The following is a 19,221-nucleotide window of genomic DNA, read 5'->3' on the forward strand; positions in this document are numbered from 1 at the left end:
TCTGGGTGGTTTCAAGCAATATGTTGTAGGAAATAGTTGGGTGTAAGTTGAGTGCTTTTGACAAGTCCCAGCTGTCCTCCAGCAGAGGATGCCAGGAGTGGCAGAGAAGTCAGAAGGACAGTGTTGGGTTAATTGTGGTGAATGCATGCAGGGGCTTTCCCTGTGCCTGGGTGCCCACGAGTGTTTCACCTTTGTCACTCCCGCCCAGCTGAGGTGTGGGTGAGTGTTCGCCCCTGCTGTGTGTTCTGTGTCTCTGTGCTCACTGCCCTTCCCTCTCCTCCTTCCTGTGCAGGCTCACAGACCCCATCCCCACGACAGAAACGTCCATAGCACCCCGGCAGAGACCTAAGGCAGGACAGACCCAGCCCAACCCTGGCATTCTGCCCATCCAGCCAGCCCTGACGCCCAGGAAGAGAGCCACAGCCCAGGCAGCCCTTCAGCCCCAGGGTGAGCCCTGTGTCTGTGTGCTCCCTGCCCCGTGTGCCTCGGGCACTGCCCTAACCCCGCCTTTGCTTCTTGTGCCAGCTGCGGGCCCGGCTGCCCTGGGCAGTGCCCAGCCTTCCAGCACGCCCCAGGCTAAAGCAGCCCCCCAGCAGCCTCCAGCCCAGCCCCAGGCCAAGCCAGCAGCAGCAGCAGCGCCCCAGGCACAGCCCCAGGTGCCCTCCACACAGCCCCAGGCCACCCCTCAGCATCAGCAGCAGCAGCTTTTCCTGAAGCAGCAGCTCCTGCAGCAGCAGCAGCAGCAGCAGGCTGCCTTCTTCCAGCAGCAGCAGCAGCCACAGATGATGCAGGCTCAGCAGGTGGGTGTGCAGCAGGTTTGTCACATCTGTGTCTGCAGGGCTGTAGCTCTGTGTTTCCTGCTCTTTTGCGGGGACTGGGTGCAGCTTTTGGGCATTTCCCGTGTGTCCCCAGTCCTCTAGCAGGGTTTGCTCTAGGTCCTTCACACCTGCAGCCTCTCAAGCAGCAATTGTTCCCCAGTTCCCAGTGATGCAGCAAGGAGCGCCCGCGCAGCAGCAGCAGCTGATGCAGAACTACTACCAGCAGCAGCAGCAGCAGCAGCTGCTGGCCCAGCAGGCAGCTATGCAGCAGAAGACCACAGCAGCAGCAGCAGCAGCTCAGCAGAAGCAGCAGCCCCAGGCCCAGCCTGGCTCAGCACCCCCAGCACAGCCACAGGAGCAGGGGGTGAGACCTTGGGGCCCTGGGACTTGGGTACAGCTGCTCCTCTGCCAGCTCCTGAGTGCTGCTCTGAGCCCTTCCACCTCTGCTCTGTGTCTCAGCCTCTCTACCCTGAGCAGGCTTGAGCCCAGCCAGCCTTTGCCAAGCCCTAATGGAGGTTTTACCTCCAGAGCTGCACCACAGAAAGGGGAGAGACTCTGCCTGTGCAGTAATCCTGCAACACTGCAGAGCAGCAAATCCCTTTGTTTGTCTGGTTTTTCCTCTCTGGGCCATCCCCAGTCCGTGGCTGGCATGCTGGGTGCTGTTTTCTCCCCAGTCCCTGGCCTGGACACTGGGTGCTGTTTTCTCCCCAGTCCATGGCCTAGACGCTGGGTGCTGTTTTCTCCCCAGTCCCTGGCCTGGACACTGGGTGCTGTTTTCTCCCCAGTCCATGATTGGGACACTGGGTGCTGTTTTCTCCCCAGTCCCTGGCCTGGACGCTGGGTGCTGTTTGTTTTCTCCCCAGTCCATGGCTGGCACACCGTGTGCTCCACCAGGAGCTGTTTTGTCCCCTGGCTGCCGTTCTGAGCGAGGTCCCTGTGCTTTCCTCCCCCGGCAGGCGCAGGTGCAGGCTCAGAGGCAGCAGCAGCAGCAGCAGCAGGCCCAGGGGCAGGGGCAGAAGCTGGGCTCCCTGACGCCGCCCTCGTCGCCCAAGGCGCAGCGTGCGGGGCACCGCCGCATCCTCAGCGACGTCACCCACAGCGCCGTGTTCGGCGTGCCCGCCAGCAAATCCACCCAGCTGCTGCAGGCTGCGGCTGCTGAGGCCAGCCTCAACAAGTCCAAGTAGGTGCCAGGGCCGGGGGCTCAGCCTCAACAAGTCCAAGTAGGTGCCAGGGCCGGGGGCTCAGCCTCAACAAGTCCAAGTAGGTGCCAGGGCCTGGGGGGCGGCCTCAGCACGTCGAGTAGGTGCCAGGGCTTTTGGGGGTCAGCTCTTGGTTTCAGGTGGGTTAATGGCTCTTGTTTGGGGTGACCCCATCCAGATCTGCTTCCACCACGCCCTCGGGCTCGCCAAGGACCTCGCAGCAGAACGTCTACAACCCCCCTGACGTGTCCACGTGGAACCCCTTTGATGATGACAACTTCTCCAAGCTGACAGCTGAGGAGCTGCTGAACAAGGACTTTGCCAAGCTGGGGGATGGTGGGTGCCCAGGGTGCTGTGACACCTGGCTGCTCTGGAAGGGAAGGTGCCATAGGGTGGGGATGGATTGGGCAGGGACTGCTCAGGGGTTGGGGATGGTTTTGGACAGGGAATGTTCAGGGATTGGGGATGGTTTTGGGAATGCTCAGGGATTTGGGGTGGTTTTGGGCAGGCACTGCTTGGGTGCCCCATATTGTTACAACCCTCTGGCTAAATCCTTCCACACACTTTCTGGTTGCAGTTCTGTGGTGCCTCCAAGGCAGAGGTACCAGCTGCTTTGAGTGGTACTCAGGTGCCTGTGGGAGCTGCAGTTTAAACTCTGCTTCCTCTGCAGCAAGGGCCTTGAGTGGAGCAGTGTCCTGGAAATACAGATGAGCAGCCTGCTGTCAGAATAGAACAGAAGTTTCAGAATCGAGGTTTCCCCCTAACTGTGGGTGTGCTTTGCAGGGAAGGCTCCAGAAAAGGCAGGCAGCTCCACAGAGAACCTGCTGCCAGGGTTCCAGCCCGCAGCCCCCACGGATGCCTTCGGTGGCTCCTCCTTCCCTGCTGGGCCAGGTGAGTCTGGGAGCATGGGCAGCTCCTGGCCAGAACCTCCTTGAAAGGGAAGGAAAATGCTGCAAACAGAGTGTATGGGCACTGAGAGCTGCAGGGAACGGGGCTGGCACTGGAGGAGAGGGGGGGATGTCACAGCTGGGTGGCAGAGACTGTGGGGAGACAGAGGTGGGGCTTGTGGTGAGGGAAGAAACTGAGCCCCGAGTTCCCAAGGAAGCTCCTTAGTGTGTGGAAGTTCCATGGAGCTAAAACAAGGAGTAGAGCCTGCCGTGTGCAGTGAGGGAGCTGGCTGGGAGGTGTTGGTCAGAGCTGCTGCTCTGTGTGGAGGAGCAGAGACACAAGGGTCACACCTCTGCTGCAGGGTGAGAGGAGAGCACAGCCCATAACTGACATGGGCAGTGATGGAGGCAGTGATTTCTGCCCTGGCTGGGCTGTGTGGCTCCACCTTGGCTGCTCTGAGGAGTTTCTCTGCCTGTGGGGCCTTGTCTGGTTCTCCTTCGGTCCTTGTGTCCCGGGGTTTTGCTGTGAGCAGCCCCTTCTGTGCCAGTGACCCCTGGCAAGTGCTGCTGCTCGTTTCCACTCCTTCAGCATCAGTTCTCCCTGGGAGCAGCTCAGACCTGCCAGGCACAGGTGGGAAGCTGCTTCCAGGAGCCAGGGATCCTCCCTCCCCTGGTGACAATGCTCCTTCTGGCTGCTGCCTCCCCACTGAGACAAAACAGCCCTTGGTGAGAGGAGTCTGGGCTGAAGAACCCTTTGTGGGGCAAGGAGTGACAAATCCATTTGTGCTTATTTCTATTTATAAAAGGAGATTTAGGGGAGCTTATAACCGAGCCTGGTGTGTTGGTTCTTACCAGAGAATTAAGGAGCTGGAGTCCCTGACACAGGAGTGCTCCTGGGGAGTTGCTTTCTGGGTTTGTCCAGCTGTGAGCAGTTTCTGCTGTTCCATCAGCCTGTGTGGGTGATGCTGAGCAGCAGCAGCTCCACGTTGAGCTGTAAAATACCTTCTGCAAAGCCTGAGGAGCATCTGTGTGCTCTGTGGTGCTGTACCATGGTCAGTTCTGCAGTGTCTGTCTTCACAATGTGCCCCTTGGCTTCCCAGTGCTGGGCTTGGCATGGGAAGGAGCCTTGGGAATCTGGGCTGGGCACTTGAGCCCTTCTCTCTTTGCCCAGAGACAGGAGGCTGTCCCAGCCTGGCTGCTGGGATAGATTTTATTGCACACTCACTGTGTGTCCTTTGTGAAACCTTTCACCTTTTGTGCTGCTGTGGAGGCAGATAATAGTTCCTCCCTGCCAGGAAATGTTCTGGGATCTGTGGGTCAAACTGTGTTGGAGAGCTGCATGGTAACAGTGGTTTTGTTTGGGTTTTCATTGTTTTCAGTGGCACACTTGGTCAGAGTGTGCCTGTGTGAGTGGCTGTGCCTGTGCTGGGGTTTTGTTCTGTGCTTTCTCCTTTTCTCTGTTCACTCTGCCTTTTCTTTTCTTTTCCTTTCCTTTCCTCTTCTCTACCAGCTGAAAAAACGAAAGACATTCTGAGCTTGGACTCTAGCCCTGCTCTGCTGACTGTGCCTGATCCTTTCACTCCTCTCCCGTTATCTGACACCCCAGGTAACCCGAGCCGGGGGAGGAGGGGACAGTCCTGCCCTTTGTCCTGGCTCTGGATCTCCTGCCTCTGTGCGGGCACACCTGAAATGCTGGGCACTGCCAGGCTCTGCTGGGCACTGCCAGGCTCTGCTGGCACTGCCGGGCTCTGCTGGCACTGCCGGGCTCTGCTGGGCACTGCCGGGCTCTGCTGGGCACTGCCGGGCTCTGCTGGCACTGCCAGGCTCTGCCGGGCACTGCTGGCACTGCCGGGCTCTGCTGGCACTGCCAGGCTCTGCCGGGCACTGCCAGGCTCTGCTGGCACTGCTGGCTCTGCTGGGCACTGCCAGGCTCTGCTGGCACTGCCAGGCTCTGCTGGGCACTGCTGGCTCTGCTGGGCACTGCCGGGCTCTGATGGGCTCTGCCGGGCACTGGGGTGGTTTCCATAGCAGGGCTGGGGGGATCTCAGAAATGGGGGTGAGGGTCCTCAGGGGCTCAGCATCCCCAAAGGGATGGCAGGGCTGGAGCAGCGTCCTGGAGGGAGAGCTGAGAGCTGGAGTTGTTCAGTCTGGAGCAGAGCCGGCTCCAGGGACACCTCAGGGCCCAAAGGGGTCCAGGAGAGCTGGGGACAAGGGATGGAGGGGCAGGAGCCAGGGAATGGCTCCCAGTGCCAGAGGGCAGGGCTGGATGGGAGGCTGGGAATGAGGAATTGTTCCCTGAGGGTGCCCACCCTGGATCCCTGGCAGTGCCCAAGGCCAGGCTGGGCACTGGGGCTGGAGCAGCCTGGGACTGTGAGGACTGGCGTCCCTGCCAAGGCAGGGGTGGGATGGAATGATGATTTAAGGTCCCTCCCAACACAAACCATTCCAGGATCCTGTGAGAAATAATCCCCAGGTGATTCATTACCTGCTTCTGACTTAAGCTGTTTTCAAATGGCTTCCAACCATGAAATTGTAGGTTTTATTACTGTTAATCTTTCTTTCCTCTAAGAGTCAGTGTTTCTTTGGCTTCCAAAGTCTGTTGCAAATCTGAGCATCTTGAGAAGCACAAGTTCCATGTGACCTTTTCTGATTTGGCAAGGTTTTGCAGTGCAGTTGGTGCTATTTCATTTACTTTGCAGTGCTGCTTCTGAGCCTTTTCTGTGCACATTTCTGACTGCAGCAGCCAACACTTTTTAGCACAGATTATGTAAGGGCTTAGGAGCTCATTTGCAAATCGGTGGGATTTGGAATGTGGGGATGTTTTTATCCTGCAGCCTCTCTCTGTGAAGGTGTGAGCAGGTCCCAGTGTGAGCCCCAGAGCACAACTGCAGCTCCCGTCCTCATCCTCAGCCCAGCTCTGGGTCACTGCTGCTTTGGAGGACCCAAAAAAAGACAATTTCATGTGTTTGTTCTTGAATATTTCCAAGGCCTGGGGCTGCAGAGTTTCCTTGGCTTGGAAACTGAGAGGTTCTGTTTGTAAATTCAGCAGAAAGGATCAAACTCCTGGAGCTGAGCTCAGGTTTTCACCTGGCTAAAGCTCAGCTCAGGCACAAACCACCTCCCCTTGGCACCTGGAGGTGCAGGTGGCATCACCTGAGTGCCTGCCACACCTTGCAGGGCACAGGTGCAGGGGTGGTGTCACTGTGTCCCTCCTCTTCCTCCCTGTGTAATGGCTGCAGTTAATGGAATTGTAACCAGGAAGAGGAGCTGGCAAGAGGGATGTAAAAATATGGCAAAACATCTGTTAAAACAAGGGAGAATTAAATATTCATGCTGAAAACATATTTCCTTGTGTATGGGCAGGAAAATGAGCCAAGTGGTTCTTAATGAGCTTATTTCAGGCTTCAGCACTGCCTGATCCAGGCTGTTGGTCAGGGGAGCTCCTGACTGATGCAGGGAGGGTATTTCATTTTTTTGGGAGCAGAACACTGGATGAGGTGTTTTTAATCACCATAACTCTACTCCAGCCCATAAATTCTGAGGAGAAAACTGGGTGCCCAGCTCTGCCTGGGTGTTTAGAGCAGCTGCAATAAACAACTGTATTGCTGCTGAGGATTTATTTGCACCAAGATGACACATGGAGATAAAGTAATTGCACATGCTCAATTAGGCATGCACAGCAGCTGTGGGTGTGCACTAATGATCTGAGTTTGCATCTTGAGCTGGGGAGATGCAAAAGGGCAGCTGCTCATGTGGGAACTGATGGATTTATGGCTGTATTTACTGGGAGGACAAGGTGGGGGTGTGATGATTTAAAGCAGCAAAGCCAGCAGACCACGAGAATCCAGCTAGATGAGTGTAAAGAGCATCCAGTGTTCTCCTGCCTGGGCTTTCAGTTTGAGCTTAGGGGAGAATTTACTGCTTTACAAATATTTGAAGTCTTGAAAGTGAGCCTGAAATTGCTTGGTTTTGCTCTCTTAAGGAGCCACTGTTTGTCACTGTTTAAAAAGAAATGACACAGATTTATCAGAGGCTGAGTGGCCCAAGGGCCTCAGGGTGCACTGAGCTGCTCCCACCTGATACAGGTGGGCCTGAGTGGTCATTTACTCAATGCATTTCACCTGAAACAATAATTATCAATGTGATTGGTCATTTACTCAATGCATTTCACCTGAAACAATAATTATCAATGTGATTGGTCATTTACTCAATGCATTTCACCTGAAAGAATAATTATCAATGTGATTGGTCATTTACTCAATGCATTGCACCTGAAAGAATAATTATCAATCTGATTGGTGATTTACTCAATGCATTGCACCTGAAAGAATAATTATCAATGTGATTGGTCATTTACTCAATGCATTGCACCTGAAAGAATAATTATCACTATGATTGGTCATTTACTCAATGCATTTCACCTGAAAGAATAATTATCAATGTGATTAGTCATTTACTCAATGCATTGCACCTGAAAGAATAATTATCACTATGATTGGTCATTTACTCAATGCATTTCACCTGAAAGAATAATTATCAATGTGATTGGTCATTTACTCAATGCATTGCACCTGAAAGAATAATTATCACTATGATTGGTCATTTACTCAATGCATTTCACCTGAAAGAATAATTATCACTATGATTGGTCATTTACTCAATGCATTTCACCTGAAAGAATAATTATCAATGTGATTGGTCATTTACTCAATGCATTTCACCTGGAAGAATAATTGACAACATGATTGGTCATTTACTCAATGCATTTCACCTGATTGAAGAATTAACAAGATGATTGGTCATTTACTCAATGCATTGCACCTGAAAGAATAATTATCACTATGATTGGTCATTTACTCAATGCATTTCACCTGAAAGAATAATTAATGAGATGATTGGTCATTTACTCAATGCATTGCACCTGAAAGAATAATTATCAATGTGATTGGTCATTTACTCAATGCATTGCACCTGAAAGAATAATTATCAATGTGATTGGTCATTTACTCAATGCATTTCACCTGGAAGAATAATTGACAACATGATTGGTCATTTACTCAATGCATTTCACCTGATTGAAGAATTAACAAGATGATTGGTCATTTACTCAATGCATTGCGCCTGAAAGAATAATTAATGAGATGATTGGTCATTTACTCAATGCATTTCACCTGGAAGAATAATTATCAATGTGATTGGTCATTTACTCAAGGCATTGCACCTGAAAGAATAATTATCAATGTGATTGGTCATTTACTCAATGCATTTCACCTGGAAGAATAATTATCAATGTGATTGGTCATTTACTCAATGCATTGCACCTGAAAGAATAATTATCAATGTGATTGGTCATTTACTCAATGCATTGCACCTGAAAGAATAATTATCACTGTGATTGGTCATTTACTCAATGCAGTTCAGCTGATTGAAGAATTAACAAGATGATTGGTCATTTACTCAATGCGTTTCACCTGAAAGAATAATTAACAAGATGCCCATTTGTAAACAATCTTGGAGAATAACAAGCAAACAGATATCAGGAAAACAACACTTGCAGGTGTTTATTACAATTGGCTATCATAGTGTATCTCCAGCTCCCTGAAGTCTCCCGGGCCAGTTGTGGGAGGGCTTTTTTAGCATTCTGTCTCTGAGCAGGGTGCCACATCCACAGCTGCTGGGCGTTGTCCCGTTAGCTCTGTGGGGTTTGCAGAGCCCCGATTCCCTTTCCCTGGGTTGCCCTTCTCCCCCGTGCCGTGCTGGGTGAGACCCAGCCCCGTTTCCCCAGGCCAGAGGGGTGCAGAGCATTTCCCTGGGCTGGTGCACGGGCTCAGACTCCGTCAGCCCTGGCAGAGCCCCGGGCAGTGCCAGACCCGTGCCCACCCCTGCCCTGGCAGGGTTTTCACAGCTCTGTTCTCTCTCCCAGCTGCCCCCCAGAGGAAAGGACTCTGCTGTGTGCTCTGCTGAGCTGGGTGTGCTGCCCAGGGCAGCCCTGCAGTGGGTGCCAGCCCTGCAGTGAGTACCAGCCCTGTGTGTGCCCCTGTGCCTGCTGGGCACCGTGTCCTCGCCCTGGCACACAGCTCTGCCCTCCGCTCCCTTTTAACTTGCAACTTTTCAGGAGTTCTTTCTAATAGCCTGCTCTAACCCCAAGCCCCTTTGCCTCTCTCATCTCTTGATTGGTATTTTTGATGTGGATATTATTGATACTACCTTGGTTGGTGTTTTCTCCTAACTCTGGTGTTCCCTAAACTGCTTTCTGAGTGTTTGTGGCTGGAGGGGTGTGTGGGCAGCAGTGAAAGCAGCATGGCAGTGGAGGCTGCAGGTGCAAAGCCTGAGCAAACTGACTGCAAACCCATCAGGTGTGTGCAGTGTGCTGGGAAAGGGTCTGAGCTGGTGGAGGTGGGGTTTAGGATAAAGAGAGCTTTGCGGTGAACCAGGTGAGGGCCTGGCACAGCGAGTGATCCCTGGCAGTGCCCAAGGCCAGGCTGGGCAGGGCTTGGGGCTCGAGGGAGGTGTCCCTGCCAGGGCAGGGGTGGCTGAGCTCTGAGAGCTCCTCTGCAGCCCAGGGCTCTGTTCAGAGCTGATTCTGCAGCCCAGGGCACTCAGGGCTCTGTGCTGCAGCCATTTCCCACCCGTGGTGCATGTGCTGCTCTGGGGCTCACACACAGCACAGCCAGCCCTCATTAACGGTGTCTTCTTCTTTCTTCTGCTTTTCTCACTGTTGCCTCCTTTCCTCCTTTTTCTTGCTTGCCCCAGAAAAACTGATTGAGGGCCTCAAATCTCCCGAGCCTGCGCTGCTGCTGCCCGAGCTGCTGCCCCTGGCTGACCCCTTCGGCAGCACGGCAGAGCCTGCCAATGGTAACTGCCCCCCTGTGCCCCCCTGCGCCCCCTGCGCCCCCTGTGCCCCCTGTGCCCCCCGTGCCCCCCGTGCCCCCTGCATGCTCCCAGAGCAGCCCTGGGTGGTGCTGAGCCTGAGCTGCCCTCTCCCTCCGCGGTGGGCACCGAGCAGGGGGGACTCGTGGCTGCTCTGCTCTGCTGTTCCTTGGGGGTTCTCTTGGGAATTCCCTCAATTGCTGATTGAGGGTGGCAGAAATGCCTTATTTGTGTCAGCAGCTGGTGTTGGAGCGTGCCCTAGGCACTGAGCTGGCTGTGCCCAGGGCTCTCAGCAGGAGCAGGAGGAAGGGGAGGGTTCCCTGGGAGTGCTGGGGATGAAGGTGGGCAGCAGCAGCTGCAGGCAGGTCGGGGCTCTGGGGGCTGCAGAATTGGGGTTTACGTGCCAGGTGCCCTGCAGACAGGGAAGGCAGTGCCATCAGCTGCTGCTGTGGGCTGCGTGTGACGCGTGGCTCTGACAGAGAAGAAGGACCGGACTCCTGGAACGGCAAAACTTCTGCTTTGGCAGTTTCTGACAGTTGTCTGAATTGTAATGATCTGAATGCAAGGGGACTCCAGTGGTCACTGCTTTCCTTTTGCTGGACAAGGATCTTGTGGATATTTCCTTCCTGTTCAGCTGCAGGGGAGGTGTTAGCAACCTGCTGTTCCACCCTCTGGGTATTTCAAATTGGGCTTGTACAAATTAAACAAAAGCTGAAACCAGGCTTCAAAGCCAACCAAACCCTTGAGCTGACAGTGCAGGTCAGTAAAGGACTCAGCCAACTCCTGCCTCAGTTTCCTCCTTGTGCTTTTCCTTGCAAACCAACCTGCGTGTGCTGTGCCCGTGGGAAGGCCAAGCTGCCGTGGCTGTGGAGAGCCTGATCCCAGGGCTGGAGGCGCCCCTGGCCCAGCGCCTCGTGTCCCACAGCGACTCCGTGGCCTCCAACAGGACAGGTTGGTCAGGCCCGGGGCTGGGGGTGCCACTGCTGTCCCCTGGGAACTCTGGCTGCCCCCTTTAGGGGCTGGGGGTGCCCCTTTAGGGGCTGGGGGTGCTCCCTCAGGGGCTGGGGGTGCCACTGCTGTCCCCTCAGGGGCTGGGGGTGCCCCTCAGGGGCTGGGCCCGCATCTGCTCTCTGTGCCCTGGGCCTGCAGCTCCTGTCTGCCCTTCTCCCTCTGCCCTGTGCCTGCAGCTCCTCTCTGTTCCCTTCCCCGGCCCTGTGGGATTCCCTGCTCAGCCCAGAGGGACACAGGGCCCTGCTGAGGTTTTGGGGCTCTGTGCCCTCACTGTGAGCAGCAGGATCTCCCCCATCACAAGCAGGGCAGTTTCTGTGCTGGCTCTGCAGCAAAGCTGTGCTCCCTCCCTGCCTGTGGGTGAGGGGATGTGGCCACAAGGAGAGTTTAACGCTGTTTGTGTCCTGTGCAATGCCACCCTGGGATGCTCACCTGGATCCAGACTCTCTCACTGGGGAAGACTCTCTGCTTGACTGTTCTCTGCTCTCTAACCCTGCTGCTGACCTCCTGGATGAGTTTGCTCCTGTAGCTTTCTCAGCTCAGCCTCACAAAGGTAAACTGGCCCTCCTGCTTCACAGGGACAGCTGCTCTGACCTGTTCTGCAGCTTCACTGCCCCCAAGCCACTGCTCTGTTTTCTTCCCAAGCTGCTCAAACTTGGAATGTGCCCTGATGTACTAAGGGAGGGGGAAAGTCAATTATTCAGCTTGACTGTAAAGACAGAGTTTGTGCAAAGTGATGCTGTTTTCCATGGGGGTGGGCTCTGTGTGCAGCCCTTCCCCACCGAATGCACTCTGCGTTTGCTTTTTGCACATGGCATTTGAGACTGGTGGGTTTTTCTGCATTATTCCTTCCAGAAGGGAGCCTGATAATCATCTGCCATAAGGGTTTGGAATAAAAGGAATTTTTTGTGGTTTTTGGAGTAGCGTCCCAGGCAGATGAGCTCTTGCAGCCCTAGGGAACGTTGTCCTTATCAGGAGAAGTTCCTGAGTCCAGCTGTGGTGTCACAGCAAACTGAATGGGAGCCTAGGGGCAAGGCCAGGGGGTTCCCTCAGGGTTGTTTTCCCTAGGTCTGATCCTCCAGAGCACAGAGCAGCTCCACAGGTGCTTTCTTGCCTCACCTCTCCCCAGACCCGTTCAGTCTTGGTCAGCTTTACGTGGAAATCTTTTATTCCCAGCAGGAGTCAGACAGGAATGTTCTGTTCATGGAAACTGTTGGGTTGATGTGTCCTTGCTGGGCTTCAGGAACATTTCATGCAGGAGATTTGGGAGGGTATTTGAGGTGTCTGAAGGAACAAGGAGTGATGCCCAGGGAGTGTGAGAGGCTCTGAAAACACATAATTGCCTGATGAGGCGGATAAATCATCTCCTCTCTGGAGATGGTTGGCAGCGCCTCTCCCATGTGTTGAGCTGCAGCTGATGTGGTTTCAGGCGATGGAATTATCTCCCAGAACTGCCCTGGGGGCCTCTGGAAAGCCTCTCACAGCATCTGGGCGCTCTCCAGGCAGGTGAACTCCTTGCAAATCTGCCTTCATGTTGGTTCGTTGCTCGGGGGTTTGTCTCAGGTGGATGACTGGAGTTTCCTCTGTGGTTTGTTTTGTTCCCCAGCCCTTTTCCTGTCCCTGTGCATGAGAGCCAGCTTGAGCCCTCACACCAGGAGCACCTCCAGCCCCTGGGAGCTCCCCCAGGCTCTGCTCACCTTGCAGCTGAGCCCTCAGAGTGCTCTGGCTCTGTTCTGGGTCCTGCTTGCTTTGGTTTGATCCCCTCCACTCCTGTGTTTCACTGCCTCCCTTCTTTCCTGCCACACTTACCAGCTTCATTTCACCTTTTAAATTGAACTCCTGCTTCTAAACGCTGTCTCTGAAAACATTAAACAGAAACGTGTTCTAACACTCCTGCAATTCTAACCAGCCTCTCTGCTGTCTTTGCTTCTTTGCCCTTATTTCTCTCTATGCTGCAGAAGATACTAACCTGATATCAGGCTTTGATGCTCCTGAGGGCTCTGAAAAAGTGACAGAAGATGAGTTTGACCCAATTCCAGTGTTGATATCCAAAAATTCACAAGGTAAGCCAGGATGTGGGAGCGAAAAAGGGAAGGAAGAAAGGCAAGCAGTGGATCTATAAATGAGTTTTGGGGCAGTGGTGCTGCAGCACAGGGCTCCAGTGTGTGAGATGGGAGTGTGGTCCCTGTCCCAGCTCCCTGAGGAGCTCTGGGCAGGCAGAGCCTGTGGCAGCTGCTGATTTCAGCGTGCTGGCCCAGATCCCCTGGAGATCCCAGCACTGCTGGGGTACCAGAGCAGCTGTGCTGAGGCTCTCATTGCCCAGGGAAGGGTCACTGAGCTGGGTCCCCTCTCTGCAGTCACCCCTCTGCAAGGGTTTTGTGATTACTTGGGGAGGTGTAAAGACAAATCCAGAACTTTTTTGTGTGTTTTGGAGGGTTTTTAAAGCCTTTTTTTGCCTTTTTTTTTCAGTTAGGTCACAGAACCTTTTGGCTCCCCTAACTCCCGTTTTTGGTCTCAGCAGGAATGTGCTGAACCCTGCTCTGCACCAGTCTTGGCTTTCAGAGGCTGACACTGGTTAGGAACAGTTCAGACATTACAAACTCCTCTGGAAGTCAGGGATTTCTCCCAGGGCTGGGCCAAGACAGGGTTGGAACCAGATGGACTTTGAGGTCCCTTCCAACCCAAACCATTCCCTGGGTCTCTGCTTTAGTACCCAAGTCCCAGTCCCATGATAGCCCAGTTCTCCTGGACGCAGCTCAAAGCACCCAAAGGTGCTCTTAAAATAGATTTCAATATTTAAAATTCTGGCCTGTCCTTTCTGTGGGCTGTGGGAGTATTGAATTTGTGTTAGAGATCCCTTAGCAAGGACAGGGTTCTGGATAAGCTTTGTGGCAGGAATGGGTTTGTAGGGATTTGCTGCGCTGGTTTGGTTTGGGGGCAGAGGGTGAACAGCAAGCAGGGGATTCATTGCTGTGCTGATACAAATAACGAGAAGAGCTTGAGCAAATTCTCTGTTTTGCTTTGACTTTTTTCTTTCTTTCTTGATCTTGAACTTCTGAAACTGTCGCGTGTGTGTGTGTCCTGCTCAATACTGAATTCCTATCTCTCACACTTTCAGGTGGGCATTCTAGAAACAACAGTGGAAGCTCTGAGTCCAGTCTTCCCAACATAGCCAGGTCTCTGCTGCTGGTGGATCAGCTCATAGACCTGTAGCAGTGACACAGTAGCAGTTTGTGTAACTACCCACACCTCCGGTTTCCCTGCCAGAAGAGTTTCCTTCCTTGTGCTTCTTTGGGGCTTTTTTTTTTTTTTTTCTTTTCTTTTTTCTCCTTTAATTAAGAGAAAAACCTGCCAACAGGAGACAGTCGCCCACCTCTCTCCCTGTCCTCCCGTGGCCTGGGGAAGGTTTGGCTCAGCTCTGCAGTAGCCTGGTGTGTCTCAGGCTGGTGGAGCCCTGTGGGTTCCCCCTGGCCGTGCTCAGGGAGCTGGGGCTGCTCTGGGACCCTGCCCCAGCCTCCTGTCCCCGAGCAGGGCGTGAGCAGTGCAGCCCCAGCTGTGCTTTGGGCTTTGGGTCTGGTTCTGTTCCCCAGGGGACAGTGACAGGGATATCCCTGGGCTGCAGGACATGGGGCAGCACAGCTGGGGGCTCTGAATTGCTTCAGAGCAGGGGGAAGCCCCAGGTTCCTCCCGGCCATACTCTGGTGATGGTGCACATGAAGAGTTTTCCAGCTGCCCCCAGCTCTTGGTTTGCTGTTTGACAATCCTGCTGGGAGCTAACTGCTCTTCCTGGGGGAGGGAAAACAGAGAAAAGGAAAAAAAAGAGAAAAGGAAAAAGAAAAAAAACAGATTGTTAAAGCTGCAGAAATGACCCTAAGTGAAGCGTGACAAGGTTTTGAACCAAATCCATGTGAGTATGGCTGTGACCAGTGTTTCACTGACCTTTTTTGGGGTGAAAAGGGCGCTGTGGCAGCAGCAGATGTATTTTCTGTGACTTCTTTTCTGTGTTTGACTGGAAAAAAAGAAACTCCCCTCAACCTACTGTAAATGGTGTATGAAACAAATTGTCCTCCGGCTGTTTGTCTATTTTTAATCCTGGTTTTAGTCGAGCATCTGGTATCTGTTCTGGGTTCTCCATTTTCTCTTGTAACTGCTATAGTGCACCCCAGTTCAGTATGGAGCCATTGTTTCAGTAGACAAAGATTCCTGTGGGCCTCTCTCCACCCCAGTCTCTGTGACCACGCATGCCCTGGGTTCAGGTGGTTTGAAATCAGTGCTGCTACGACTCGATGGGTTCTCCCTTTTCCTCGCCCCTCGCTTGGTTTGTCCGTAGCTGGATCCGCTCAGCTCGTTCTCCTCGGCTTCCCACCGAGTCTGGAATTTCTCTCTCGTGTTTGAAAGCCCTCTCTGAGCAGAAGGACTCTTCCTCTGTAGTGGAATTCCCCCCAGCTTCCTGCTCCCCGTGTTTGTGTTTGTAGCTGTATTAGTGGCGGTGCAGTTCCCCCGTGCGAAAGTGCGAGCGACTGAATGTCTGTCTGTGCTGATCTTGCTGGGAAGGGAAGAACCCCACGTTTGTGACTCCTCCTCTCCTCTCTCCATCTCCTCCCCAGCCCCACACTTAGTTTAACAAATTCTGTACATAGAGCTCCCATCGGTTGTGTCTCTACATTACTCTTCTTTTAAAACCTACACTTACTAATAAAAGTATTGCTTACGTGTGTTGTATCATTACATGTGTATACTGCACTTTCCAAGAGAAGCTTTACATGAGAACTATGGAAATGACCTTAGTAAAATTGTGGATAGAACTTTATTATTTTTTTGTTTTATATTCCTAAAGCACAGGCGAGCTGGACTGGAAAACACAAAGATGCTATAGATAGAAAGTTATTGTATAGTCAGATACTGAGATTATATGAAAAGAGAATGGATTTTAAAAAGTAACCGTCTACTGTATATTAGAAACAAAGATTTCTGTGAATTAAAGTACTTTTAAAGAATGTTTAAGATTTTAAATCTAATGGCGCTTGTTCAAGGGTTCTGGAAAAAATGACAAATGCACTGGGTTGTTAATAATGCTATTAAATAAGCAGATGTGAATGTTTATTTTATTGCTTTTTCAAGTAGCTGTTCCTGGGTGTGGGTGGAAATCTGATATTTTAGAGACTTTTCTTTGACCTCCTTCATCAGAAAATACTCACCATGTGCTTGCAGAGCGAATGGGATTGAGAGATGAGTGGAGACTGGGGATTCATTTTAAACTCCAGAAACTGTGAGTGTGCCCCGGCTCTGGGTTGGTGCTGGTGCTGCTCAGAGCCGAGGGGTTTGTGTGAGAGCCTCACCCTGTGTCCCACGGGACACGTTTGGTGTCCCTGGGCGGCAGGATCGGTGCTGTAGCTTGGCTGGAGCCAGGGCAGGTGTCCTGGCCCCTCTAAGGGCTCTGGGCTCAGGAGATGTTCGGGACCACCCCAGCAGGGCTGTTCTGCTCTGCGCTGAGGGCTGGAGCTGGTGTGACTGTTCTGGTGATCTCCTGTCAGGGTCAGACACAGCCACAGCACCTGGAGCAATTCCCCTTCACCCCAGGGTCTGCTCTGGCTTTGGGTGGCAGAGGTTCCAAGGAATGGTTGGAATGTTGGTGTTGGTTACTCTGAGGGGCTCAGGCTGGGCAGGGCCCCTGCCCTTGGAACCCTCCTGTTCATCTTTAACCAGATGACTTCAGTCAGCCTCCCCATTTCTGACACACCCACTGTGTTGGGAGCATCTGTCCCGAAACAGGAGCTGCACCTCCCTGGCTCTGGACTGTCCAGGTCCTGTCAGGATCCTCTGGGACCTCCTTGGCCAGGGTTTCAGGTGCTGTGCAGCCTGCTGGGACGGTGGGTGGGAGAACCCTGGCTTTGTGAGAGATTTTCATCTTCCTCCAGCCTTCCTCATCACAGCCCAGGGCAGCTTGAGCCAGTCTGTGTGGAGCAAAGTCATTTTTAGAGGGAGCTTCTTGTAAAGGAGCCATAATGGTGTTCTTTGGCCTAAAAGCTGTGCAAAACCACCTCATTTAAAAATCTACTCACTGTGCTGGCCCTGGGGAGCCAGGAGGGGCTGCTGGCTGGGCTTGTGCTGGGGACATCTCTGTTCTGGGGCTGGGTTTGTTCTGGGGACATCCCTGCTCTGGGGACATCCCTGTGCTGGGGCTGGGCTTGCTCTGGGGACATCCCTGTGCTGGGGACATCCCTGTGCTGGGGCTGGGCCTGCTCTGGGGACATCCCTGTGCTGGGGACATCCCTGTGCTGGGGCTGGGCCTGCTCTGGGGACATCCCTGCTCTGGGGACACGTCCCAGAATGAGGCTGCTCCTGGCGTGCAGGGCTCAGACAGTTCATCCCTGCTGGGATGTGAGGTGTGGGTTGGTGTGCCAGAACTGCAGCATTAAATTCCTCATCCTCTGGAGCTGAAGGCTCTGGATCTGCCTCCAGGTGTCTCTCTGTGAGTGGCTTTGAGCAAACACTTAATCCTGCAGATTGTGCAGTGCCACAGGTGTCCCTGACCTCTGGGGCGGTGCTGTTCGTCCTTGCTGGCAGTGCTGGGTGGGGATAGTTCTGGATTCTTGTTTCATGGGATTGCTTCTAGAAACTGGAACAGAGGAATTGGAGTACAAGGAAAACCTGCACAGTGCAGGAATGAAGGAGTGATAAGCCTTTGACCCCTGTAAAGTTCCAAACTAGTAATGCTGCTCACTGGTAACTGTGCTGGTCTTTAGCTGCCTGTTCCTGGATGTTGAGTCCTGCCTGACCCTGGCTTGATGAAATCAGGAGAGTTTCCTGCTGGAAGGGGAGCTTTAGACTCCAGGAGTTTCTCTGTCTCCCCTGACCTTTCTTTTGGGCTCTGCTCCAGAAGTGAGATCCTCACCATTGTGGTGACTGCTCTGCCTCTTGCTAACAGGGAGTAAATCTTTTGTGGTCTTCCTCTTGGTTATTCCAGTGCTCTGCCACTTCAGGGCACTGTTTTCCTTGGAAGCTGGGGAAGCTGCAGGTGCCAGGGCTGTCACCTGGGGTAAAGCTCTGAATACCTGCACAGTGTGTTCCTGGGGTGCTGAGTGATCAGAGGGGTTTTTTAAAAGGTTCTCCCTCTTGAAAAAGAGCCTGAGTGTAGTTTGGAATCTTCCCTAGTGTGTATAGCTGACCCTGGAATCAAATATTACACACACTGGTATTGTGCAGGAGACAACTGCTGCTGAGCATTTGGTGCCCTTTCCACATCGATGGGCAGAGAGAAGATCAGAAAAAGGAGTTTTTCCCAAAATGAGGCATTCTGCTTCTTGTGCAGTGTCCCCACGTTGAGAGCTGTGTGCTGCTCAGCAGATGGGTTTAGATGCTGTCCTCCCTCTCTTACCCTGTCCCAAATGGCTCGTTGGGCACGAGTTAGACAGAAGATTGCAGGCAGCTGTGCTGTTCTGGTGCAGAGCGGGCCCCTGGTGCCCCTGCTCTCCCTGCTGAGTGCCTGAATGCCTTTTCCCCTGGACCAGGCGCAGCTGGTCCTGCTGTGGCTCAGCTGTGTCTCAGAATGTCCCGGTGTCCCCTGGCCAGGGTGGCACAGCCTCCTGGCAGCTGTGCTGCTCCTGGCATCCCAGAGTGGCCCCTGAGGGAAAACCAGTGTGGAGAGCAGGGCTGCAGGAGACAGAGAGGGGATTTTGGGGAGTGACTGCTCCAGTGTGCTCATACCTGCGCTTTGTTAGCCGTGTGCTGTAGCCAGGTGAAGATTCCCAATAAATGCTGCTTCTGATGCCTCACGAATGGGTCTGTGTCTTTCCTTGTGAGCAGTGATGGATGAGGGGATGTTCTGTGTCTCTGGTGCCCCAGGGCTGTCCTGGGTGTGTAAATATGAACAATTAACTGGGCAGTTTTCCCTGGGTGAGGTTCTGGCACTGCAGGGTGTGTTGGTTGGTGCCTTGCTGACCCTGGGTACCACCCAGCCTCCTTGTTCTTCCTGCAATTCCTGCTGTTTTGGTTTTCTTGTGATTTTCTCCTATGCTCTTGCTAACGAGTCCAATGACACTTCTAAGCTGCCAGTAGTTCTGTGAAGGTAAGAGATCTTCTGTTTTGTCTGTGTGAGTCCTAAGGAAACCCGGCCTCCTGGTGGCTCCTGGAGCTGGAGAAGGGCAGGACAGCCTCTCCCTGCACTGCCTGGTTGTGCCAATGCAGAAACCAGCCAGGTCTTTGGAGCTCTGAGCCTTGAGCTGAAGTCAGGCTATGGAGTGGTTAAAAACCATTTGTCTGACAGTGGTTAAAAGGAATAGCTGCTACTAAAACAGCTGCTACTTAGGATTCACTGAAAGCTGTAAGCTGACCTTCAGTCTTTGAAATGGGCCTGTTATTTTAGCAGGTTTTGGGGCATCCCCACAAGCAATTCCACGTATCTGTGGGCTGCCCCACAGGAAGAGAGGCCAGGCCAAG

The 19,221-nt window shown here is 53.2% G+C and overlaps 1 protein-coding gene across 1 annotated transcript in view; it reads left to right on the forward strand.

Annotated features, from left to right (window-relative positions):
• AAK1 (AP2 associated kinase 1) overlaps positions 1-19,221 on the forward strand; it is a 53,514-nt gene that overhangs the window by 29,584 nt on the left and 4,709 nt on the right. The window contains exons 11-17 of the mRNA XM_059490719.1: positions 293-447; positions 526-800; positions 979-1,182; positions 1,781-1,998; positions 2,196-2,353; positions 2,801-2,908; positions 4,415-4,510. Coding sequence (XP_059346702.1) covers positions 293-447; positions 526-800; positions 979-1,182; positions 1,781-1,998; positions 2,196-2,353; positions 2,801-2,908; positions 4,415-4,510 — 1,214 coding nt within the window. The remainder of the gene's footprint in view (positions 1-292; positions 448-525; positions 801-978; positions 1,183-1,780; positions 1,999-2,195; positions 2,354-2,800; positions 2,909-4,414; positions 4,511-19,221) is intronic.

The sequence above is a fragment of the Ammospiza nelsoni genome, chromosome 30 (genome assembly GCF_027579445.1).
Source record: "Ammospiza nelsoni isolate bAmmNel1 chromosome 30, bAmmNel1.pri, whole genome shotgun sequence".
Classification (NCBI taxonomy): Eukaryota; Metazoa; Chordata; class Aves; order Passeriformes; family Passerellidae; genus Ammospiza; species Ammospiza nelsoni.